The sequence below is a fragment of the Amblyraja radiata genome, chromosome 14 (genome assembly GCF_010909765.2).
Source record: "Amblyraja radiata isolate CabotCenter1 chromosome 14, sAmbRad1.1.pri, whole genome shotgun sequence".
Taxonomy (NCBI): domain Eukaryota; kingdom Metazoa; phylum Chordata; class Chondrichthyes; order Rajiformes; family Rajidae; genus Amblyraja; species Amblyraja radiata.
Genome location: NC_045969.1, coordinates 54,374,135 through 54,398,419, shown reverse-complemented (window position 1 = coordinate 54,398,419; position 24,285 = coordinate 54,374,135). Strand labels below are relative to the sequence as shown.

At 45.1% G+C, this 24,285-nt stretch overlaps 1 protein-coding gene across 1 annotated transcript in view; it reads left to right on the top strand.

The window, feature by feature from the left end:
- Nucleotides 1-15,612, top strand: part of LOC116980791 (suppressor of tumorigenicity 14 protein homolog) — a 51,752-nt gene extending 36,140 nt beyond the window's left edge. Inside the window, exons 9-13 of the mRNA XM_033033377.1 lie at nt 4,855-4,988; nt 7,851-7,948; nt 9,750-9,859; nt 10,642-10,760; nt 13,051-15,612. Of these exons, the coding sequence (XP_032889268.1) occupies nt 4,855-4,988; nt 7,851-7,948; nt 9,750-9,859; nt 10,642-10,760; nt 13,051-13,079 (490 nt within the window). The 3' untranslated portion in view covers nt 13,080-15,612. The remainder of the gene's footprint in view (nt 1-4,854; nt 4,989-7,850; nt 7,949-9,749; nt 9,860-10,641; nt 10,761-13,050) is intronic.
- The last annotated feature ends 8,673 nt before the right edge of the window (nt 15,613-24,285 follow it).

Sequence of the window (24,285 nt, the reverse complement as noted above, 5' to 3'; positions counted from 1 at the left end):
TGTACAGATGTGGACGTTCTAATTTCTTACAAGAGCTGTTAGAATTACAGGTACAAGTGTCCAAGCTTATGAAGAGAAGCCCTGACTGAAGTCTGAGGTCTTTAGGACTGAGGTGAGAAAAAATGTTTTCACCCAGAGAGTTGTGAATTTGTGGAATTCCCTGCCACAGAGGGCAGTGGAGGCCAAATCACTGGATGGATTTAAGAGAGTTAGATAGAGCTCTAGGGGCTAGTGGAATCAAGGGATTATGGGGAGAAGGCAGGCACGGGTTATTGATTAGGGACGATCAGCCATGATCACAATGAATGACGGTGCTGGCTCGAAGGGCCGAATGGCCTCCACCTGCACCTATTTTCTAAATACTAAAAATTCGAAAGGCAGAAGAATGGGGTTAGGTGGGAGAGATAGATCAGCCATGATTGATGGCGGAATACACTTGATGGGCTGAATGGCCTAATTCTACTCCTTTCACATAATTGGAATGCATTTGGAAGAAAACTGAGATATTTAGGCCAAGTAAATATTTCATAAAACGTGACATTTATTTTGTTTAGTTATTCAAATTTTGCTAATTTCTATATACTGTTAACGATTCACTCAATACATTGTGAATTCCCAAAACTCTGATGAATTAAATGGAGAATCAAGGAACGGCACATGCTGGCTTACATAAAATGCCACAAAGCACTGGAGTAACTCAGCGGGACAGGCAGCATCTCTGGAGAGAAGGAATGGGGACGTAATGGGTCGGGTGGCACGAAACCTCACCCATCCACGTTCTCCAGAGATGCAGCCGGATTCGCTGAGTTACTCCAGCACTTTGTGTTCTGTTCTGGTGAATCAAATATTTGTTCAGCTGTAGCTTTGATAATTTCTGACTGCAATTGTTCTGGAGATGAGCTGAACTTTGTACTTCATGCCTGGTGACTCGCATCAATGCAAGGACTATTAAATGCGAAGGCTTTATAAGGCACTGGCCAGATTGCATTTGGAGTATTGTGAGCAGTTTTTGGCCCCAAATCTGAGAATGGATGTGCTGACGTCGGAGAGGGTCCAGAGGAGGTCTATATCGAATGATCCCGGGGATGATTGGGTTAACGCAAGGTTGGGGAACCTTGTCATGTTGGAATGCCACATTAAGTTAGCTGTAATCTAATAAGGCCGCATCCTAGAAACTTCAATTAGATATACTTCAAAATGTACATTATTTTGTTAAAATAGCCCTCATGACTTACTAATGTTTTAATTGTGGCCGTCAGTCGGGGAGGATTATTTCGTTGAATCTTCTTTTACTCTTTGGTATTTTAAATACATTAATTTTAAGATTAAAATAAAAAATAATAAAAAATGAACAAAAACATATTAATAATAATAAAAAGATTTGTTCTACAACATTTGGATTCATTCAAAAGCCGCACTTAATGGCCTAGAAGGCCGCAGGCTCCCCACCCCTGGGTTACCGTAGGCATTTAACCGTAATGGGCTTGTACTTGCTGGAGTTTGTAAGGATGAGGGGATACCTCATTGAAATTTACCCACCAGTGAAAGGTCTGGATAGAGTGGATGTGGAGAGGATGTTTCCACTAGTGGAAGAGTCTAGGATGAGAGGGCAAAGACACAGAATAAAAGGATGTACCTTTAGAAAGGAGGTGGTGAATCTGTGGAATTCATTGCCACAGATAGACAGCAGATGCTGGTTTAAACCGAAGATAGACACAAAAAGTTGGAGTAACTCAGCAGGTCAGACAGCATCACTGGAGATGCTGTCTGACCCGCTGAGTTACTCCAGCTTTTGGTGTCTATCTTGAGGGATTCTTGATTAGTACGGGTGTTGGGGGATTAGATGGAGAAGACAGGAGAATGGGGTTGAGAGAGAAAGATAGATCAGTCATGAATGATGGCGTAGACTCAATAGGTCGAATGGCCTATTTCTGCTCCTGTGGCTTATCAACTGAAATAGGAATTAAACTACAAAGATCAAAGCCAGTCTTTGTGTTTGTGGAAGACTGCGAAGCAACCGCTCACTACCACCAACTGGCCATTAGATACCGGTTAGGGTTGCCAACTGTCCCGTATTAGCCGGGACATCCCATATATTGGGCTAAATTGGTTTGCCCCATATGGGACCACATTATCCCGTATTTGACTGGTCGAGGGGACTGTCGGGTCGGAGCGCCGAGTCCGGCCCTGCCTCACCCATCCCGATGTAGTGCAGCCCATGGGGTGCAGCAGCAGAGCCTCGCCCATGGCCCCATCGGTCGGCAGCCTGGCCAGCTGTCCGACCTTCGGACTTTCGCTTACCGCCGACACCACCACCCGTCCTTCTCATGGCCGATCATTGGTTTATGTTGGATGGCGTGCCGGGCCAAAACTCCTCAGCTGGCCCTCCAGCTGGGCTTTGTGTGCAGTCCAGAATCCAGGCCAACTCATCATTCACCCAGCCATAGCCGAGTTGACAACCCTAATACCAGTGTTACGTAATTCATCAAGTAAACATCAGAACCTCCTCTGCAGCAACTGTAAACTACTTCGAGGTTTGGCATTTTCATTAATGTTCAAACTCGGGCCACAATAGTTTCATTATCAGTTGCTCTCTGCTTGCATGTAATACACTTCAGCAGAGGAAATGCTAACTGCTGGAGAAAAACTCAGTGAGCTTGCCATGACCCTTAATGAGTTGACTCTCTTCCTGGAAACGTTATGACAGAGCATGTGAATCCCCTCCTGAGATCACTTCACGTTATTCCCCTGGGGAGGGAGAGGGATTGTCTTCAGGCAGATTCCGACTGATCCTCGAGTGGGCCGCTGTGTAATCTAAAATTAAAAAAAACACGCAGATACATAATTGCTCTTCGACTCTGGCCACCACTGCAATGAAGGAAGTTCACAATCTAATCTGTTCACAGTCAGCTTGCGCAACCATCAGTGTGATAGTGATCACGTAATCTACTTCAGTTAAAGGTTGAGGGACAATATTAGCCAGAGGTTTCAGAGAAGTTGATTTTGTCGGTCATACAGCATTGAAACAGGCCGTTCAGCCCAAATCATCCATGCTCACAAGATGCCCCATCTAAGCTAGTCCCACCTGCCCGCGTTTGGCCCACGTACCTGTAACATTTCCTATCCATTCACCTGTTCTAATGTCTTTCAAATGTTGTTATAGTCCCTGTCTCAACTACCTCCTCTTGCAACCCATTCCATATACCCACCACCCTCTGTGTGGAAAAAGTTGCCCCTCGGGTTCCTATTAAATCTTTCCCCTATCATCTTAAACCTATGTCCCCTGGTTCTTGATTCCCCCACTCTGCGTAAAAAACTCTGTGCATTCACGCTTTCTATTCTCATAATTTTATACATCGCTACAAAATCACCCTTCATCCTCCTACGTTCCAAGGAATAAAGTCCTAGCCTGCCGTCCCTTGTCCTGTGACTCAGGTCCTCGAGTCCTGGCAACATCCTCGTAAATCATATCTGCTCCCTTTCCAGCTTGACATCTTTCCGATAACAGGGTGACCAAAACTGACCACAATACTCTAAATGTGGCCTCACCAACATCTTGTACACCTGCAGAATAACATCCCAACTTCTATGCCCACTAATCACTGAATCTTTTCTTTTCAAGAAGTGTATGATGTCCCATTGCATACACAAGGACAAATACCAGTTGAACGTAGTTGCTAATTAAATGGCGCGCGGTGGGTAGAGCGGCAGCCTAACAACGTCGGAGACCCGGGTTCAATCCTGACCTCTGGTGCTGTCTGTGTGGAGTTTGCACGTTCTCCCTGTAACCACGTGGGTTTCCTCTGGATGCTCCGGTTTCCTTCCGCATCACAAAGACGTGCGGGTTTGTAGGTTAATTGGCCCTGTGTAAATTGCCCCTAGTGTGTAGGGAGTGGATGAGAAAGTGGGATAACTTAGAACGAGTGTGAGCGGGTGATTGAGGTGAATGCAGGGGACCTGACAGGGGCCGTCGCGATCGAAGGGGAACATGGCGGGGTGCCGCCGGCTAGCACGTGCCGCGGCAGAAGTCCTGCTTCACCGCTGCGAGAAGATAAAACTGTTCAATGAACGTTTTGTAACTTGATTTGCGCCAGAAACATGGCGACTCTTTGTGTACTACCTCGGTGAGGTCTGCTGTATGATTTTACCAGGTTGTATGTAAAACAATGCAATGAAACTGCATCTAGGTACATGTGACAATAAGTCATTGAATCTTTGAAGGACGGTGTGAACTCAGTGGGTCGAAGGGCCTGTTACTATGCTGGACATCTAAACCAAACCAAACTAAATAGTCGTACTAACTAACTTACTCGTGTGGGTGACTATTCTATAAAGAAGCCGGATACATGCATGGACCTTCCAGATATGGACAGACAACAACAACGTTTTATTAGCAGCATCATTCTGTTAACATCATTCACCTATCGCATCCTGTACCAAGATTAGTAAAGGGTGCGGTTACAGATGTCTTTTAAAACTAGTTCGGTAAACAATAAGTTATCTGTAACTACTGATGCAGCTGTTGGATTACAGAGACCCTGATATCGTTCATGGTCTCGTGTGAGTGCAATGAGACTGAGCTCCATCACTGCTCCCCCTCCAGCACTGACTACCCAGTTCTCACACAGTGTCTCAAGAGATAGCAGGACCCGTCTAACAAAAGTGATCAGGACATTGATTTCCAATTCCAGACATCAGGAATTTCCTTTGATTCTCTCCCGTAATGCTATCTAGCCACCTGCAAAACTTTTACAGTGTTATCTTGATTTTATTTCTCATGTGCAGTAATTAGCATAGGTGCAAAACTATTATGAAGGAAAGCAAAATGTTAAATTGCAATGTTTTCATTTACAGGTTCATTCAAACGGGCCACGCCTTTACCAGCGAGCTGGTAGTTTCTGGGAGTGTGTTACTCGTGACCTTTAACCCGAGAGCAGGATGTGAACTTTCACAATACTCAATCACGTTTCTTCAGGTACCAGAAACAGGTAAGGAGAATAAAAAGGTGAAAAGTTTCCATCGAAAATGCACATCATCGTGAAGGTTTCCAAAAGTCAACATTCCTTCAAATACCAGCGAAGAATATTAGCATTGAGAAAACACCTTTCACCTCCCAGTACAGATATCTCATTGTGTTTTGCTGCGAAAATGTATTTTAAAAGTACTTTTGAAAAATGATTTCGTACTGAGCTATCCTGAAGTTCTTTAAAAGTACTTCTGAACTGTGATCATTGCTGTACAGCTATCATGACAGAAGAATCTGAAGAAGGGTCTCAACACGAAACGTTGCCCATTCCTTCTCTCCAGCAATGCTGCCTCACCTGCTGAGTTATTCCAGCATTTTGTGTCTACCTTCGATTTTAATCAGCATCTGCAGTTCTTTCTTACACAGAAGAATTCATGCTTCAGGCGAGAGGAAACAAGACAGGGTGATTGCAGGCGGTCTTTTTCCCAGGGTAGGGGAACCAAGATGTAGCAGGGACACGAGGAACTGCAGATGTTGGAAACTAGCGCAAAACACAAAGTGCTGGAGTAACTCGGCGGGTCAGGCAACATCTGTGGAGAACATGGATACACGACTTTCTGGGTCGGGACCCTTCTTCAGAACCAGAGAACATGGGTTTAAAGTGAAAGGGAAAAATAAAATCAAGATAACACTGTAAAAAGTTTGCAGATGGTTAGATGGCATTATGGGAGAGAATCAAAGGAAATTCCTGATGTCTGGAATTGGAAATCAATGTACTGATCACCTTTGTTGGATGGGTCCTGCTCATCGGAACCTGAGGGGCAACTTCTTCTTCTTGGGTATATGGAACGAGCTGCCACAGGATGTAGTTAAGGCAGATACTGTAACAACATTTAAAAGACATTTGGACAGGTGCATGGATAGGAAAGGTTGATGTGGAAATGGGCCAAATGTGTGTAAATTGGACTAGTTTAGATGGAGCATCTTGGACGAGATGGGCTGAAGGGCCTGTTTCCGTGTCATTTACCTCGATGACTTTATTGAGGTAGCATCGTGTTGCAACATGGATGTTCCAATGGTAATTTACCTCTCGGCCTCAGTGCCATGGTGAGATGCTGCGTTGGTCAATGAGGGGTTAACCTTTGTCCGTCCACATCCTGCCTATCCTCCCATCAGCCTGGCACAATGGGTGGGTTCCTGAAGCCCGAAGCAATGTGGAAGCAAACAGCTGATTCACGAAACCAACCATAGACATGTGCAAGCTGTGAATGTAAACGGGTTTGAAAACAAATATGAAATGAAGCTCGTGTTTGAGAAGGAACTGCAGATGCTGGAAAATCGAAGGTAGACAAAAGTGCTGGAGAAACTCAGAGGGTGCGGCAGCATCTATGGAGCGAAGGAAATTCCTTTTGTTTACGCTCCATAGATGCTGCCGCACCCGCTGAGTTTCTCCATGAAAAGAAGCTTTTCCTGTTGAGAAATCACGATAACTGTTTGTATGTCAATTGGCTGCAAATTGTAGGTGTAAACCAAATTCCTCCATACATGAACTGTACCAGTCTGTTAAAATAGTGCTTTATACCTCACTCTGGTCTTTAACTGGGAGTATTTGTCTTTTACAATGATGTCAAAACACGCACAAGTTATGGACGGTGCAGAGGGTAGAGCCGCTGCCTCACAATGCGAGGGACTGGTTCAATCCTGTCCTCTGGTGCTGTCTGTGTGGAGTTTGCACGTTCTCCCTGTGACCGCGTGGGCTTTCTCAAGGTGCTCCAGTTTCCTCCCCCATCCCTGGTTTGTAGGTTATTTAGGCTCTCTGCCCCTAGTGTGTAGGGAGCAGATGAGAAAGAGGGACAACATGGAACTAGTGTGAAGATAGGCATAAAAGGCTGGAGTAATTCAGCAGGTCAGGCAGCATCTCTGGAGAAAAGGAATAGATGACGTTTCAGGTCGAGACCCTTCTTCAGACTGAGGGTCGGGGAAATGGGAAAAAGGTGATATAGACGGTGATGTAGAGAGATATAGAACAAACGAATGAAAGATTTAAACCAGCATCTGTTGGTCCTTTGATTTAAACCAGCATCCTCAGTTTCTTCCTACACATCGAACTACTGTGAACAGGTAAGTGATGGTCAGCCTGTTTCCATGTTGAATCTTTCAATTAAACAGTCGAGTTTAAGTTGTACCCTCTCATCCTCTGCCCTGTTCAGAATACCATAGGCAGGAGACTCTATGAACAATCCTGCCTTACAGATTGTAACTTCCACAATGCTTCTTCAATCAGTCTTCAACTGTTTTCACAAAGGGTTGGCAGATACTTTGGTGCAGTGGGTTTGTGGAGGTCCATGGTTCTTTCACCGGCTGGTTATCAGTTTGTGAGTGTGATGCTACTGCTGGCTTTATCCCTGTGACTCTCGTATCAAGAGGAGGGGGGCAGTGAATCTGTACAGACTGCAAGGGCAGAGGTTTCACAGCACCTGAATCTCACATGAGAGTTGTATTGGAGGCAGCAACGTCTGAAGAGGGATATGTTATTTATTTCCACTGCTGTTTGAATGAGAATTTAAGTTCAACATCAGGCATGTCGGTGAAGGCCAATGTAGATGTTTTGTCGTTGGTTTCTTCCAGTCTGCTTCTTGTGACAACAACCCCTCAGCTAGACACGGTGCTGGAGTCACTCAGTGGGTCAGGCAGCATCTCTCAAATAATTCGAGTCAGGGCCCTTCTTCAGTCCTGATCTGAAACGCCGCCTATCCATGTTGCCCAGAGATACTGCCTGACCCGTTGAGTTCCTCCAGCAGTTTGTTTTTTTGCTCAGGATTCCATCTCTTGCAGTCTCTTCTGTCTCTAGAGTACCGCTGACATGTTTTCTTCCTTCTTGCAGATTGCGGGGGTGTTCTTGTTGGGACAAATGGCAGCTTTGTGTTCCCCAGCTATTCAAACGACCTTCTTGAAGGCATCAACTGTACTTGGAATTTGAAGGTAGTCGATGAGATCATTCTTTGTTAAACAAAGTGCAATTTCCCAACTTAGAAATCTGGGAGCAACGTCAACTATCTCTTCCATATAGAGGAAGGTTCTAAACTTTTCCAATGCATAATATCTTCCCTGGTCCATCACTCTCCGTCATCTCCCTCATTCCTGGGTTCCTAAAAGAAAATGCCAAAAAAAGATTGGAGTGGTTGCAATTTTCCAAAAATCCTCGGCTTCACTTTGTGATTAGGCAATGTGATTGTACAAAATGGAGAGACGGGCTCAAATAGATAATCAATGGACATTGAAATCCAATGTTTAAGAAGGAACTGCAGATGCTGGAAAATCTGCAGATGCTGAAAAAAGCTAGACAAAAATGCTGGAGAAACTCAGCGGGTGAGGCAGCATCTATGGAGCGAAGGAAATAGGCAACGTTTCACCCGCTGAGTTTCTCCAGCATTTTCGTCTACATCGAAATCCAATGTGGATTTTTCAAAATAAAGGTTTGAAGCAGTTACTGAGGAGGTAAGTCCAGAACAAGGGGCCACAAGGATAAGGGGGAAATCTTTTAGGACCGAGATGAGGAAAACATTTTTTACACAGAGAGTGGTGAATCTCTGGAATTCTCTGCCACAGAAGGTAGTTGAGGCCAGTTCATTGGCTATATTTAAGAGGGAGTTAGATGTGGCCCTTGTGGCTAAAGGGATCAGGGGGTATGAAGAGAAGGCAGGTACAGGAAACTGAGTTGGATGATCAGCCATGATCATATTGAATGGCGGTGCAGGCTCGAAGGGCCGAATGGCCTACTCCTGCACCTATTTTCTATGTTTCTATGTTTCTATGTAACGATAGAACACATGGAAAGGCACAATCTATCAAAGCAGAGACAGCATGGCATGGTGTCGGGAAAGATCAGCCCGCTCTTGTGAGAGGGTCGGGCAGAGTGTCTGGGATAGAACCAGTAGATTTAGTTTAGTTTAGTTTTATTCCCAGCATTTTTTTGTTGCATGCTGTCCAGTCAACGTAAAGACAATACATGATTACAATCAAACCTTCTGAACCTTCTGAATTTTGTAGTGGGCAGGGCAGTACTCTGCATATCGCCAACTTGGACAATTTAACATTTTTTATCAGGCCAATTAAACAAGCCAATTAACCTACAAAACTGTGCGTCTTTGGAGCGTGGGAGGAAACCGAAGTTCTCGGAGAAAACCCACGCAGGTCACGGGGAGAACTTACAAACTCCATACAGACAGCACCCGTAGTCGGGATCGAACCCGGGTCTCTGGCGCTGCATTTTGCTATAAGACAGCAACTCTACCGCTGTGCCACCGTGACTGCCCCATCAAACCATCCAGAGTGTACAGATACAGGATAAAGGGAATAATGTTTAGTGTAAGATAAAGTCCAAACAAAGATAGACCGAGGGTCTTTTCAAATGGCACTGAACACGGGGCATTAAAGAAGGGTAGTCTACAAGACAGCAGGTCATGGTGTGGAAGTAATATGGCTACATTGAAAGCGGATTGTCTCACTGGCAGGAAACAGTGAGAATGCTGAAGGACAATTTTTCAGGTTGACAACCTCTCGCCAGTAAGGAACCAGAGGGAACACAGCTTTCTTCTGCATATAACAATGCTTTTGGGAAAGAACGCATTTGTGCTTGGGGAACATTTCCACTGAAAGCAGCCGGAATTGTTTTTCTAGCCAGCCAAGACTTGTTTTGTGTTCCTTTAATCAGAGTACTGCTCACTTAGAATGTGCCATTAATCAGTTCAAACTCTGGTGTTTTTTTCTTTCAATGCTGCAGCTCCAAGAACATTTACGAGCGAAACTCATCTTCAAAGATTTCAGACTGGATGGTTCTCCAAATATTGGAGCGTCGTGTGTGGCAGATTACCTAGAGGTAGATGGACAAAGGTAACAAACAGTATGTGACCCTGAGGTTTTAATGTCTTTGTAATGTACCAATACAATTCAGATTGATGAACATATGAGACAGCTATTTGAAATCATAAAGCAGAACAAAGTTGATAAAACACACAAGTAACACAGAGTGTAAATGTGAGGTTTATCAACATGTTGTGATGAGAATCCACATTTTGCCCTGGTATTGCTCGAATCTCTCCATATTCTTCCCTAAGCAACAAAATTCAAGACGTCAGGTTGTGTGTTCAGTCTGAAGAAGGGTCTCGACCCGAAATGTCACCCATTCCATCTCTCCATAGATGCTGCCTCACCCGCTGAGTTACTCCAGCATTTTGTGTCCACCTTCGATTCTATCCAGCATCTGCAGTTCTTTCTCACAAAATTCAAGTCGAGTCGGGTCACGTTTATTGAGAAAATGAATAAACAAGAATCTGCAGATGCTGGTTTACAAAAAAAGAGACAGTGCTGGAGTAACTCAGCAGGTCAGGCAGCATCTCTGGGGAACACGGATAGATGACGTTTCGGGTCGGGACCCTTGTTTTCCGTCCTTGGATGTGTCCCTGAACTTAGCTGGTGTGAAGCGCTGGGTGCGCACAACTGCTATCGGTGCCCAGATCGTACAGTGGATATTTCTGTGGTGCAGCCGTGTCCCTTTCAAAAAGAAAGGCTGATGATTTTATTGCAGTGATGGCAGCAAATCACTGAAGTATTGTCAGAATATATCCTGTCAGCTTCATCAGCTCATGTTCTTTCCTTTCCCATTCCTTCTGTAGATTCTGCGGAGAGCACCAACAGTTCTGCCTTTACAGTAAAGGTTCCAGTTTACAGATAAAATATCATTCCAACCAGACCCGCACTAAAAGCTTCACGGTAGACTACATGGCCACAACAGGTAAGGCTGATGTTCCCAATCACTTCATTTGTTCAGCTCATCAGGTTATCAATCTCAGTGATCATTCTCAGATATCAGAGCATATACTTGAATTAGGTTGCACAAACTTGGATTGTATTCTCTGGAACGCCAAAGGTTGAGGAGAGACCTGATGGAAATATATGAAATGATGAGAGGCATAGATAGGGTAGACAATCAGAACCTTTTTCCCTAGGTGTAAATGCCAAAGACAGGGTGGCACAGTGGTGCTGCGGTAGAGTTGCTGCCTCACAGGGCCAGAGACCCGAGTTCGTTCCTGACTACGGGTGCTGTCTGTACGGAGTTTGTATGCTCTCCCCGTGACCTCGTGGGTTTTCTCCTGGTGCTCCGGTTGCCTCCCATATTCCAAAGATGTGTAGGTTAATTTGCTTCTGTAAATTGTCCCTAGAGTGTAGGATAGAACTAGTGATCGCTGGTCGGTGTGGACTCGGTGGGCTGCAGAGCCTGTTTCCACTGAGTGGGTTTCCGTTGTGTGCTCCGGGTTCCTCCCACATCTCAAAGATATGCAGGTTTGTCTGTTAACTGGCCTTTGTAAATTGCCCCTAGTGTGTCGGAAGTGGATGTGAAAGTGGAATAGCAGAACTAATGTGAACGGGTGATCGATGGTTGGCTGGACTCAATGGGCTGAAGGGCCTGTTTCAAAGCTAAACCCCATCTTTGCATTTCTTCATAACAACCGAAAGGCTGTCGCTTTTATTAGTGCATGCAACGTCGAGACATTACAAACCACTGCAAGAATGCAAACATCCTGCAGTCTCCCCCTGGTGGACACCCAGAAACCCAGCTAGGGACAATTTTTACATTTACCAAGTCAATTAACCTACAAACCTGAAGGTGCACAAAAAAGCTGGAGAAGGGTTTCGGCCCGAAACGTTGCCTATTTCCTTCGCTCCATAGATGCTGCTGCACCCGCTGAGTTTCTCCAGCTTTTTTGTGTACCTTCGGTTTTCCAGCATCTGCAGTTCCTTCTTAAAAACCTACAAAGCTGTACGTGTTTGGAGTGTGGGAGGAAACCGAAGCACTCGGAGAAAACATACGCAGGTCACAGGGAGAACGTACAAACTCTGTACAGACAGCACCCGTAGTTGGGATCGAACCCGGGTCTCCAGTGTTGTATTCGCTGTAAGGCAGCAACTCTACTGCTGCACCACCGTGCTGCCCGTATCTCTCGTTTCCCTTTTCCCTGACTCTCAGCCTGAAGAAGGGTCTCCTATTCCTTCTCTCCAGAGATGCTGACTGTCCTTACAAAATTCTTACAAAATTTTTAAGGGGTTGGACAGGCTAGATGCAGGAAGATTGTTCCCGATGTTGGGGAAGTCCAGGACAAGGGGTCACAGTTTAAGGATAAAGGGGAAATCCTTTAGGACCGAGATGAGAAAAACATTTTTCACACAGAGAGTGGTGAATCTCTGGAACTATATTTAAGAGGGAGTTAGATGTGGCCCTTGTGGCTAAAGGGATCAGGGGTTATGGAGAGAAAGCAGGTACAGGATACTGAGTTGGATGATCAGCCATGATCATATTGAATGGCGGTGCAGGCTCGAAGGGCCGAATGGCCTACTCCTGCACCTATTTTCTATATTTCTATGTTTCTGTGTCCTGCTGAGTTACTCCAGCTTTTTGTGTCTATCTTCGACAGTCAAACCGTTATGTCGCCAATCAGCACCAATACTGGCAGTAAAACAATAATATCATCATATCACAATGGCCATCGTGTTATGATATCATTATTATATCATAATTATATAATATAATTACATTATTATGATATTGACTATTAAATATGAGTATGGTTATTATTGATATTATTTTATAAATTTGATTGATATGTGGAAACTATATGAATATTATTATATGACATAATTATATCATCATATGTTATAATTATATTTTGCAATTATTATTAAATATTATTGTGATTAATAGGATTAAATATGACAGTGATTGGTTAATGTAATATAATAATATGATTATAATGATAATATATGATACAATATTCATTATATCATGATGATCACCATTAGAACATCATATTATATCAGGATTAACACTCCAACCGCCATGTCACTGGGAATTTAAAACTAACCAACATGTATGTATGACACAAAACGTCTCCCATTCCTTCTCTCCAGAGATGCTGCCTGTCCCGTTGAGTTACTCCAGCATTTTGTGTCTATCTTTGGTGTAAACCAGCATCTGCAGTTCCTTCCTACACATCTGTACTCATACAGTTTGCTTGTTTCTCTGACAGATGATGTGACAGGGAGTCAGTGCCATTGATGAGACTGATTGACGGAGGATTCCTCGATAAGTACAGTATTTGGGATATTGAAAGTGCTTATCCTCGCGATAATGTTGTCGCAAATCTACAAGCAAGTTTTAAGGTGTTACTGGACATTGTGCATCATGTACCGAGCAGACGAAATATGTCCTGGTCAACAAGTCCCAGCACATCCTCTGCCCAGACTCCACCAGGGCAGGTTTCCTGAAACACGTACTGAATTAGAGGTGGGAAAGTACTAAATTGGAGTAAGGCAAACTATGACTTTCTTCAGCAGGAGCTGCCAACAATTGTTATTGGGCAAGTCTACGTCGGACATGTCGGTTAAGGGCCAGTTGCTCGATGTTCAGAACCGGCATGTTCCAGTGAGGAGATGGGGTCATGATGGGAAAGGAAGGGAACTGGATGACCAAAGAGGTCGTAAATTTGATCAAACAGAAAAAGGAAGCACATGCAAGGTTTAAGAGGTTGGAATCAGACAAGGCCTTTGACGAATATAAAGAAGGGAGTAGAGAACTCAAGCAGATGATTAGATCGGCCAAAAGATGAGTCAGATTACATAAAATCCCATAGGTTTTTATACCTATATTAAAACAAGAGGATAACCTGGAAGAAGGTAGAACAGCTCAAGGATAAAGGAGGAAATCTGTGCTTGTAGTCTGGGGATGTAGGTGAGTAAACAAGTGCTTTGCTTAGATTTTTACCAAAGAGAAGGACATGGAAGACAGTGAGATCAGTGTGGAGAATACTAATATGCAAGGGCAGTTTGAGATTAAGAAGGAGGAGGTGTAGGGGCACTTGAAGAGCATTAAGGTGGATAAATCCCCAGGACCTGATGGGATTTTCCCCAGGTTATTGAGAGAGGCAAGAGAGGAGGTTGCAGGAGCCTTAACGAAGATCTTTGCAACTTATCAAGCTGCAGGCAAGGTTCCGGAAGACTGGAGAGTAACTAATGTTGATCCATTATTTAAGAAGGAAAGTAGAAAGAATACAGGGAATTATGGGCTGGTAAATCTCATGTCAGTGGTAGGGAAACTATTGGAGAGGATTCTTCACGATAGGAGTTACTTCCATTTGGAAAAGAATGGGTTACCTATGGACAATCAGCATTGCTTTGTGCACAGTGGGTCATTTCTTACTAACTTGATTGAGTTTTTGAGGTGGTGACGAAGGTGATCGACGAGGGATCGTTGTGGATTTTAGTAAGGAATTTGCTAAATATCCCCATTGTAGGCTGATCCAGAAGATTAAGATGCATGGGATTAACAGGAACTTGGTTATATGGACTCAGATATGGATTCAGAACTGGCTTACTGATAGAAGACAAGAGGGTTGTGATGGAAGGACAATATTCAGGCTGGAGGTCTGTGACCAGTGGAGTTTTGCAGGGTTCTGTGTGATCACACTAGGATTGCAGGGGTCATGTACTGTGAGGAAGGCTGTCGAGGTATGTAGCGAGATATAGATCAGCTACAGAAAAGGGCAGTGAAGTTGCAGAAGTGCTGGTGTAACTCAGCAGGTCAGGCAGCATCTCTAGAGAAAAAGGATGGGTGACATTTCGGGTCCGGACCCTTCTACAGATCACTCTGTGTTTCGACCCGACATCTCACCCATCCTTTTTCTCCAGAGATGCTGCCTGACCTGTTGAGTTGCTCCAACACCGTGACCACCTATGGCATCTGTAGCTCTTTGTTTCTGCAATTGGCAGATGGGGTTTAATTCGAGCAAGTGGGAGGTATTTCACTTTGGAAGGTCAAATGTAAAGGGGGAAATATTCAAATAATGGTACGACACTGAATAGCATTGATGAATCTTGGGGTCTAAGTCCATAACTCCCTGAAAGTGGCAACACAAATGGACAGTGGTAAAGATAGTATGCCTGCTTTTATTGATTGGGGCATTGGGTCAGGAAGTCATGATGCAGCATTAGAGGTCTTTGGTTGCATTTGCCGTTCTGGTTGCCCTGTTACAGGAAGGATGTGGAGGCTTTGGAAAGGGTACAGAGGAGGTTTACCACCATGATGTCTGGATTAGGGGGCATTAGCTGCAGGTTGGACAGACTTGGAATGTTTTCTCTAGTATGCCAGAGGTTGTGGGGACACCTGATGCAAGTGGAGGGCCATAGATAGAACATAGATACAACAACTGCCATAGATAGAGTAGGCCGTCACAACCTTTTTCCCCCAGGGTGAAAAAACAAAACAAATACTAGAGGCCATAGCCTTAGGATGAGAGGAGCAAAGTTTAAAGGAGATATGTGGGGCAAGTGTTTTTACACAGAGGGTGGTGAGTATCTGGAACGCACTGCCAGGGGAGGTGGTGGATGCAGATACGATGGTGATGTTCAAGTATTTTGGATGGCACATGGAGAAGCAGGGAATGTAGGGGTAGGAATTACGTGCAGGCAGATAAGAGATGGTCCTGGCACAGACATTGTGGGATAAATGCCTGCTCTTGCACTATAGAGTTCCGTGTTCTGTGTTCTATGTGACCTTTTAGTTGTCACTGTTGTCACCCCCTCCCTCCCCCCCACCCTCCCACTCCTCGGCAATCACCACTTCACACCCACTTACAGTACAGCCTGACTCCAGTCTGCAAAGTCTGGACCCTTCCCTACCCACCCCCTCCCCAATCGCCACCTCACATCCACTTACAGCCTGACTCCATTCTGCAAAGACTGGGCCCTCGTCCACTACCCACCCCCTCCGTGCTGCCCAACATCAGTCTGGCCACTTCTCCATCACCAACAATAGCAATTGAGGAGGTGGAGAGGCTGTTCAGGAGGCAGGAAAAACGGAAATCTCCAGGACCGGACGATGTTTCCCCCTCTACTCTCAAGCTCTGTGCCGAACAACTGGCACCGGCCTACACAGACATTTTCATCCAGTCCCTGCAAACCTGTACTGTCCCTGCCTGCTTCAAAGTTTCCACTATTGTTCCTTTACCAAAAAAAGCCAAAAATCACTGGTCCTAATGACCACAGGCCTGTGGCACTGACCTCTGTAATCGTGAAAACCCTTGAAAGGCTTGTGCTGGCCCACCTGCAATATCACAAACCCCCTGCTGGACCCTCTGCAGTTTGCATACCAGGACAATAGATCAGTGGATGACGCAGTCAATCTAGGCCTGCACTTCATCCTCCAGCACCTAGTCCGCCAGGGAACCTATGCAAAGATTTTGTTTGTGGATTTTAGCTCTGCATTCAACACCATTGTGCCAGAGCTACTACACTCCAAACGTTCCGAGTTGACTGTGCCTGAACCCCTCTGTCACTGGATCACCAACTTCCTGACAGTCAGGAAGCAGCATGTGAGGCTGGGAAAGCACATCTCGGACCCGTAGACCCTCAGCATAGGAGCACCGCAAGGCTGCGTACTCTTCCCTCTCCTTTACTCTCTCTACATCAATGACTTCACTTCCACTGAATCCTCTGCCAAGCTTCTCAAGTTTGCGGACGACACAACACTGATTGGACTGATCCAGGATGGGGAGGAAGCTGCCAACAGACAGGAAGTGACACAGCTGGCGTCCTGGTGCCATCGCAACAACCTGGAGTTCAATGCTCTTAAGACGGTGGAATTGATTGTAGACTTTTGGAGAGTTCTTCCTCCCTTCCCCCCACTCACCATCAACAACACCACAGTCACATCTGTGGAGTCATTTAAGTTCCTTGGAACCATCATCTCCAAGGACCTTAAATGGGAGGCCACCATCGACTCCACAGTCAAAAAGGCCCAACAGAGGATGTACTTCCTGCAGCAGCTGAGAAAATACAATCTTCCACAGGCAATGATGGTCCAATTCTACACGGCCATCATAGAGTCTGTCCTCGCCTTCTCCATCATGGTCTGGTTTGACTCAGCCACCAAGCACGACATCCGGAGGCTGCAGCAAATCGTTCAATCAGCTGAGAAGGTTATTGGCTGCAACCTTCCCTCCATTGACGAACTGTACACTGCAAGGGCCAGGAAGCGAGCGGGTAAGATCATCTCTGACCCCTCTCACCCTGGCCACAAACTCTTTGAATCACTTCCCTCTGGAAGGCGACTCCGGATTGTCAAACCCACCACAGCCAGACATAAAAACAGCTTTTTTTTCACGAGCAGTAGCTCTACTCAATAACCAAAAGTCTGTAGCCTCCTTTTGCTCTGGTATTTTATTTCATTCTTCACATGTTTAAATTATAACGTTTTATTTTTAATTGTCTGCTGTATATCGTGTTGTTATCCTTGCGAGCAAAGCATCAAGACAAATTCCTTGCATACATACTTGGCTAATACAATTAATTCAATTCAATTCCTGTTCTAAAGCCACCATGTACAAAATATAAAAAAATATTTTTATCTATATTTTTATATTCAATAATAATACCACTAGTTTTAGATTTCCTTATTGTCAAAATTCAATTGATGCCATTGCATGGAGTCATAGCGATTTACAGCTACGGAAACAGGTGTTTCGGCCCATCTTGTGTATACCGAACAAGTTGGCCTACTGGGCTAGTCCCATTTGCCTGCATTTCGCCCATATCCTTCTACCCTTTCCGATGCACGTACTTATCAAAGTGTCTTTTAAATGTTGTTATAATACCATCTCAACTACTTCCCCTGGCAGCTCGTTCCATATACCCACCACCCTCTGTGTGGGAAAAAAATCCCCTCTCATCTTAAACCTGCGTCCTCTAGTTCCTGATTTCCCCTCCCCTGGGGAAAAGGATCTGTGCAATCACCCTCTCTACTCCCCTCATGATTTTATACACCTCTGTAAGATCACCCCTCAGACTCCTGAGCTCCAAGGAATAAGGTCTTAGCCTGCTCAACCTCTCCCTCTAGCTCAGGGTCTCAGACGCCACCCCTCGGATATAAAAGCCAGAATTCCATTATTAGCTTTTATTATTTTATGGATCTGCCCCCCATGACATTGTAACATCACTACTTTTGTTACGTTCATTTATTCTATCATCCAAGCTGAGGAACCACGGCAAATTCCTTAATCCTCTTTTCCCCCATCATCCCACCACTGCTCCCACCCACACTCCCCACTGTTGGGGGTCAGGCATTGGAGACATTTGGACTGTGACTAGATAGGTCACATCTACAGTCATTTTCCTTCCCACTAAACTCCTCAGTAATGTTGTGGCCATTGATTTTTCACATAAATGTGCCATTATCCCTGGGTCAAATTTCGTTGAAATATATTAGATTTATTTTGTGTTGATTGCCTTTAAAAGAAATAGGTGTAAATTTTCATATGAGAATGATTTGAATGATTTGATGTGGCAAATTTCTCCATTGGAAGAACCAACACATATGTATTGGTGTAAAATGGAATAAGAGAAATGTCTAATTTGTTTTATATTAAAACAGGAATTGCTGAAAGTAAGTTATATACATTAATTTTAGTTTTCCTAAATCTGAAACAAGATTTTGCTATATACAGACCATTGAATCTATTGATTAAAGTATATCTGTTTTTTACTATTGTACCAGACACTGATGAATGTGATAATTAGGTTGTTTAAGATTGTATTCTTTTATAAGGATTTTATAAGAATTATGTTCTTAAAAAATACCTATGGTTGAGAAAGCCACATATGCTTGAAATGAAATAAAAACTCATTTTTATAATCAGACTATATTTTTTGCAGATTTGATATTTGTACATTTTTTATTATGACTTGGACTAAAATATGTATTGATAGAATATTCTTGTAAAAGGTTAATATGTTTTCATTAAAATACAGTTTTCAGAAGTAGTAAATAATTGTTTCAATTTACTCAGCAAGGACAAATTTCTCTGAACCCAAAAATACAAACAAAATGCTGGGATTATTCACCAAGTCAGGCAACAGCTGTTCAGAAAGAATGTTTGCGGTCGCTATTCTGTCATCAGAACCAGAAGGGTCTCGACCCAAAAAGTCTCCCATTCCTTCTCTGCAGAGATGCTGCCTGTCCCGCTGAGTCACTCCAGCATGTTGTGTGTATCTTCAGTTTAAACCAGCAACTGCAGTTCCTCCCTACACATCAGAACTAAAGACAAGACCAAAATATTTATTTATTATCACATGGTGAAATAAAAGAATGATACAATAACACATGATGAATGTTGACGGCCCTGGGCTCTTCACTCTCTGGAGTTTAGAAAAATGAGGGGGACCTCATTGAAACTTACCGAAACTTACCGAATAGTCGTCTTCTTGTCGATTCCACACACAAGATTAGAAGTTGTTCAGCCAGAGCTGAATACACTTCTCGGCATCTGCACAATGGTGTCTGTCTTGTCACTTCTTGTGCGTGGTGGTGGAAAGATTGGTGGAAACAGGGCCCTTTCCTTGACCTCACCGAAGAGTGAAAGGCCTGGATAGAGTGGATGTGGAGAAGATGTTTCCACTAGTGGGAGAGTCTTGGACCAGAGGGCACCACCTCAGAATAAAAGGATATATCTTTAGAAAGGAGTTGAGGAGGAATTTCTTTGGCCAGAGGTTGATGAATCTGTGGAATTCATTGCCACAGACAACGGTGGAGGCCAAGTCATTGGGTGTTTTTAAGGCGGAAAGTGACAGGTTCCTGATTAGTATGGGTATTAAGGGTTTTGGTGAGAAGACAGGAGAATGGGGTTGAGAAGGCAAGAAAGATCAGCCATGACAATGACGTCGTGGACTCGATGGGCTGAATGGCCTAATTCTGCTCCTATAACTTACGAACAAGGAAAGATGTGAATTACAGGAAGATATGGTGTTATCTGTGGACAATGCCTGCAACACTTGATGGTCATGGTAATATTCACAACATCACATGTGACCTCTGTGGTCACTTTGACTCCAATGATGGGCTTTGCTGATCACTTCTATTTAACTCTCATTTTCCGCTTGCCCTCTCTAAGCCTCTGGGAAGTTACAAAGCCATATTCGGCGCAGAGGGAGAACAAAGAGGGAAGAGACAGAGACTTTAAGATTTTGCCTTCCACCACAGTGAGGAGGTGTTTGGTGAACTCACTGTGGTGGATGTCAAATTTGTGTTGATTATGTGTTTTTGTCATTTTTTATTATATGTATGACTGCAGGGAAACGAAATTTCGTTCAGACCGAAAGGTCTGAATGACAAATAAATAAATTCAATTCAAATTCAAATTCAATTCACAGAGCTTATTTGGTAGCCAGAGGTGCCAGCATGCATGTTGTTCCTTGCTGTTGATGTATGTTGCTATGATGTATTGTCGTGCTGTAAACTGCTTAAACTGTTTAAGGGCCTGACTGCTTAATTCAATGAATACATTTTATTTTTTAAACTTTAGTAATCTTTTTGTAATATTGAAAGTTCTCTAAAACTTTGACAATCTAGTTATTTACTTATTAAATGTGCTATTATATCGTCACATCACACAAAAAAACCTGTATATTCATATATCTGCCTTGGGCTCACAGTACACCACAATATTTAGATGCAAAAAGAACCTTGTAGGTATTGAAAATGTGAACTAATGGCCAGGAATACCCAGCAAACCAGGCAGCTTCTGTGGGCAGAGGAACAGAAATATTTCAGATCGTTAATCAGAACTTAAGGGGCTGTCCCACTTGGGCGACCTAATCCGCGAGTTAAGAAGAGTGTCTTCGACCTTCAAGCTCGAGGGTACTCGCCTGGAAAGCCTCGAGCTGGATCGACCGTCCGCGTTGAAAACGCGAGCTGGATCGATTGACCGCCCGCGCACACACAAACACATCGCAAAGGTGGGGGAAAGCGGGGGAGTGCTGTCTGAAATTCACACCCGCGATGAAAAGGAAGGTAAACGGCTGCACAGTGTAAGGTAAGTCCTTTAGAGAGCACGGGGGGGGGGGGGGGGGGGGACGAGAGAAGGGGAGAGACGGGGGTTGGGGGAGAAGGGGCGGAGAGGAAGTGGAGACACTTTTAAGAAGTATAATAAAGTTTAGCGGGCATTTGACCTACCGGTCGGTTTTCCTTGGTCCTGAAAACTCCAATGAGCCAATCAAAATGCCCGGTCAGTGAAGGAGATGGCTAAGGCTGCCCTCGACTGCCTGTAACTAAATAGTGACCCCACTCCACTGCACTACGAGTTAAAAAGAACCACGCCGACCAAATCTTACTCGCGGAAAAATTTTCAACATGCTGAAATATTTTCCGCGACCTAGCTGAGGCCACAAGTATTCGGGAACTTCCCTCGAGCATGAAGGAGAGTTCCGGCGACCTCATAGGACCTCATAGGACCACATGTCAACCATGCTGCGAATTTGAAGGTCAAAGACACTCTTCTAAACTCGCAGATTAGGTCGCTCAAGTGGGACAGCCCTTTAAGAATGATTATATATATATATATATATATATATATGCAGCATATTTGAGGAAATTAAATTAAATTAAATTAAATGTCTTTATTTATATAGCACATTTTTAGTCAACTTGCATTGACCCCAAAGTGCTTCACATAATTACATCCACACACACAGGCAAAGGTGGGTGAAGTGTCTTGCCCAAGGACACACACAGGCAAAGGTGGGTGAAGTGTCTTGCCCAAGGACACACACAGGCAAAGGTGGGTGAAGTGTCTTGCCCAAGGACACAACGACAGTATGCACTCCAAGCGGGATTCGAACCGGCTACCTTCCGGTTGCCAGCCGAACACTTAGCTCATTGTGCCATCTGTCGTCCACTAAGGAGGAAGGTGGAGGGTTGGTGGGATCAATGTCTGTGAAAGAGTGGGGTCCACAAGAGACTGACCCCAGTGGTGGTGAGCTCACCTTCCACTGACCTCCCCCAGTCACTCCCTGGGCCTGTCACAGACACAGTACCTCTTCTACCCACCTGGCTCCCGACTGTACGATTTTAAATACTTTTCAACTCTCCCTAGGCACAAGTACTGGAGCAACTCTGAATGCCAGGCAGATTCTCTGGAGAACATGGAGAGTAGCGCAGTGGTAGTGGTAGTGCTGCTGCCCCACAGTGCCAGAGACCCGGGTTCAATCCTGCCCATGGTTGCTGTCTGTAAGGAGTTTGCACGTTCTCCCTGTGACTGTGTGGGTTTCCTCTGGGTGCTCCAGTTTCCTCCCACATCCCAAAGACGTGTGGGTTTGTAGGTTAATTGACTTCTGTAAATTGTCCCTAGTGTGTAGAATAGAACTGGTGTATGGGTGATCGCTGGTCAGCATGGACTCGGTGGGCCGAAGGCGCTAGATTTCTAAACTAAACAAAAACTAAAGGTGATGATTCAGGTCGGGACCCTTCTTCAGAATCTTCAGCATTTTCTGCTTTAACCAGTCTACTCTACACTGAGTACTTCATCACTCCTTCAGTTCAAACCAGGACATCGTCAGCTAAACCCATGACCTCTCCCACTTTTGTTGCTCTAATTCAAGTCGGAATGATGAAGTTTGCATGTGTATGGTGAATAACTGATTGAACCATCCATGACTGGGGAGGAGGAACTCTTCAATGGATGAGGAAGCTTACCCCAATCTTCACCCTGCTCAGTGTTGCTGCAAGACTGGTGTTCCTACTGTCAATTAATGTGTGTGTTTGATGGCATTTTACTCAGTGAACTGGTTTAGTTTAGAGACACAGTGTGGAATCAGGCCCTTCCACCCACAGAGTCCATGCCGACCAATGATCAACCTGTTCACTAGTTCTGTCCTGCACATTAGGGACAGTTTACCGAAGCCAATTGACCTGTACATCTTTGGAGTGTGGGAGGAAACCGGAGCAGCCAAAGGAAACCCATGCTCTCGCAGTGAGAACGTGCAAACTCCACACAGACAGCATCTGTAGATAGGATCGAACCCTGGTCTCTGGTGCTGTAAGGCAGCAACTCTAGCGCTGCACCACTGTCCTACTCTCAGACACAACCAATACATAGCCCTTTGTCCCCTGGCCTTTGCTCAGACCCTAATGTAGACCTCCAAGTAATTAAAGCAAGCACCCAAAGAAGTAGAGAAAATGTACACACAAGGAACTGCAGATGCCAGAGAAAAGGCACGGAGTGCTGGAGTAACTCAGCAGGGTAATTGCTGCCTGGCCTGCTGAGCTACTCCTGCACTTTGTGGATGGTGTTAGTGGAGAACATGCTGGGATGAGGAGGTGTTGTTAGTGCAGGGAGTGTGTGGCCGGGCCGGGGGCGGGGTACATCAGTAGCGGCATCTCCTCGCGCGGGGCCGCGTGCACTGGCCCCGGGGACGCGCACGCGGCGGTGGCGGGAGCGGGAGCGGGTAGGCGTCGCCGGTCACCGAGGATTCAGGTGGGACGTTCCTTCTCTCCTGCAGTCAGTGCGGCTCCCGCTCCTGTTCAGGTGCTTGTGCAGGAGTAGGGCAACTGTCCAGGTGTGTTGTGCACCTATGCAGGAGTGGGGCACCTGTCCAGGTGTGTTGTGCACCCATGCAGGAGTGGGGCACCTGTCCAGGTGTGTTGTGCACCTATGCAGCAGGAGTGGGGCACCTGTCCAGGTGTGTTGTGCAGTGCACCTATGCAGCAGGAGTGGGGCACCTGTCCAGGTGTGTTGTGCACCCATGCAAGAGTGGGGCACCTGTCCAGGTGTGTTGTGCACCTATGCAGGAGTGGGGCACCTGTCCAGGTGTGTTGTGCACCTATGCAGGAGTGGGGCACCTGTCCAGGTGTGTTGTGCACCGATGCAGCAGGAGTGGGGCACCTGTCCAGGTGTGTTGTGCACCGATGCAGCAGGAGTGGGGCACCTGTCCAGGTGTGTTGTGCACCGATGCAGCAGGAGTGGGGCACCTGTCCAGGTGGAGCCGCTGCCTCAAGCAAAGAGTAGATGGGGGAGCACCTAGCATTGCTGGAACTCCTCATTACCATGGCCAGAGTTTATGCTCATAGAGTCATAGAGTTGTACAGCACAGAAACGGGCCCTTCAGCCCACCTTGTTCACCCTGATTAAGTTGGCGCACTGCACCAGACCCCTTTGCCTGCATTTGTCCCACATGCCTCTAAACCTCTCCTATCCACATGTCTAAATGTCTTTTAAACTGTAATTGTATCCACTTCTATAGCTCCCAATCCATCTGGCAGCTCGATCCAGATGCAGCCTACCCTCTAAAAACCTTTTTCTCAAACAAAAATGTGCCCCTGAGATCCTTCTTAACTCTCTCCCCTCTTGCCTTAAGCCTGCGCCCTTTAGTTTTAGAATGTGAGGGTTCGCTTTACCCATGCCGTCATAATGTTGAACACCTCAATAAGATCAGCCTCC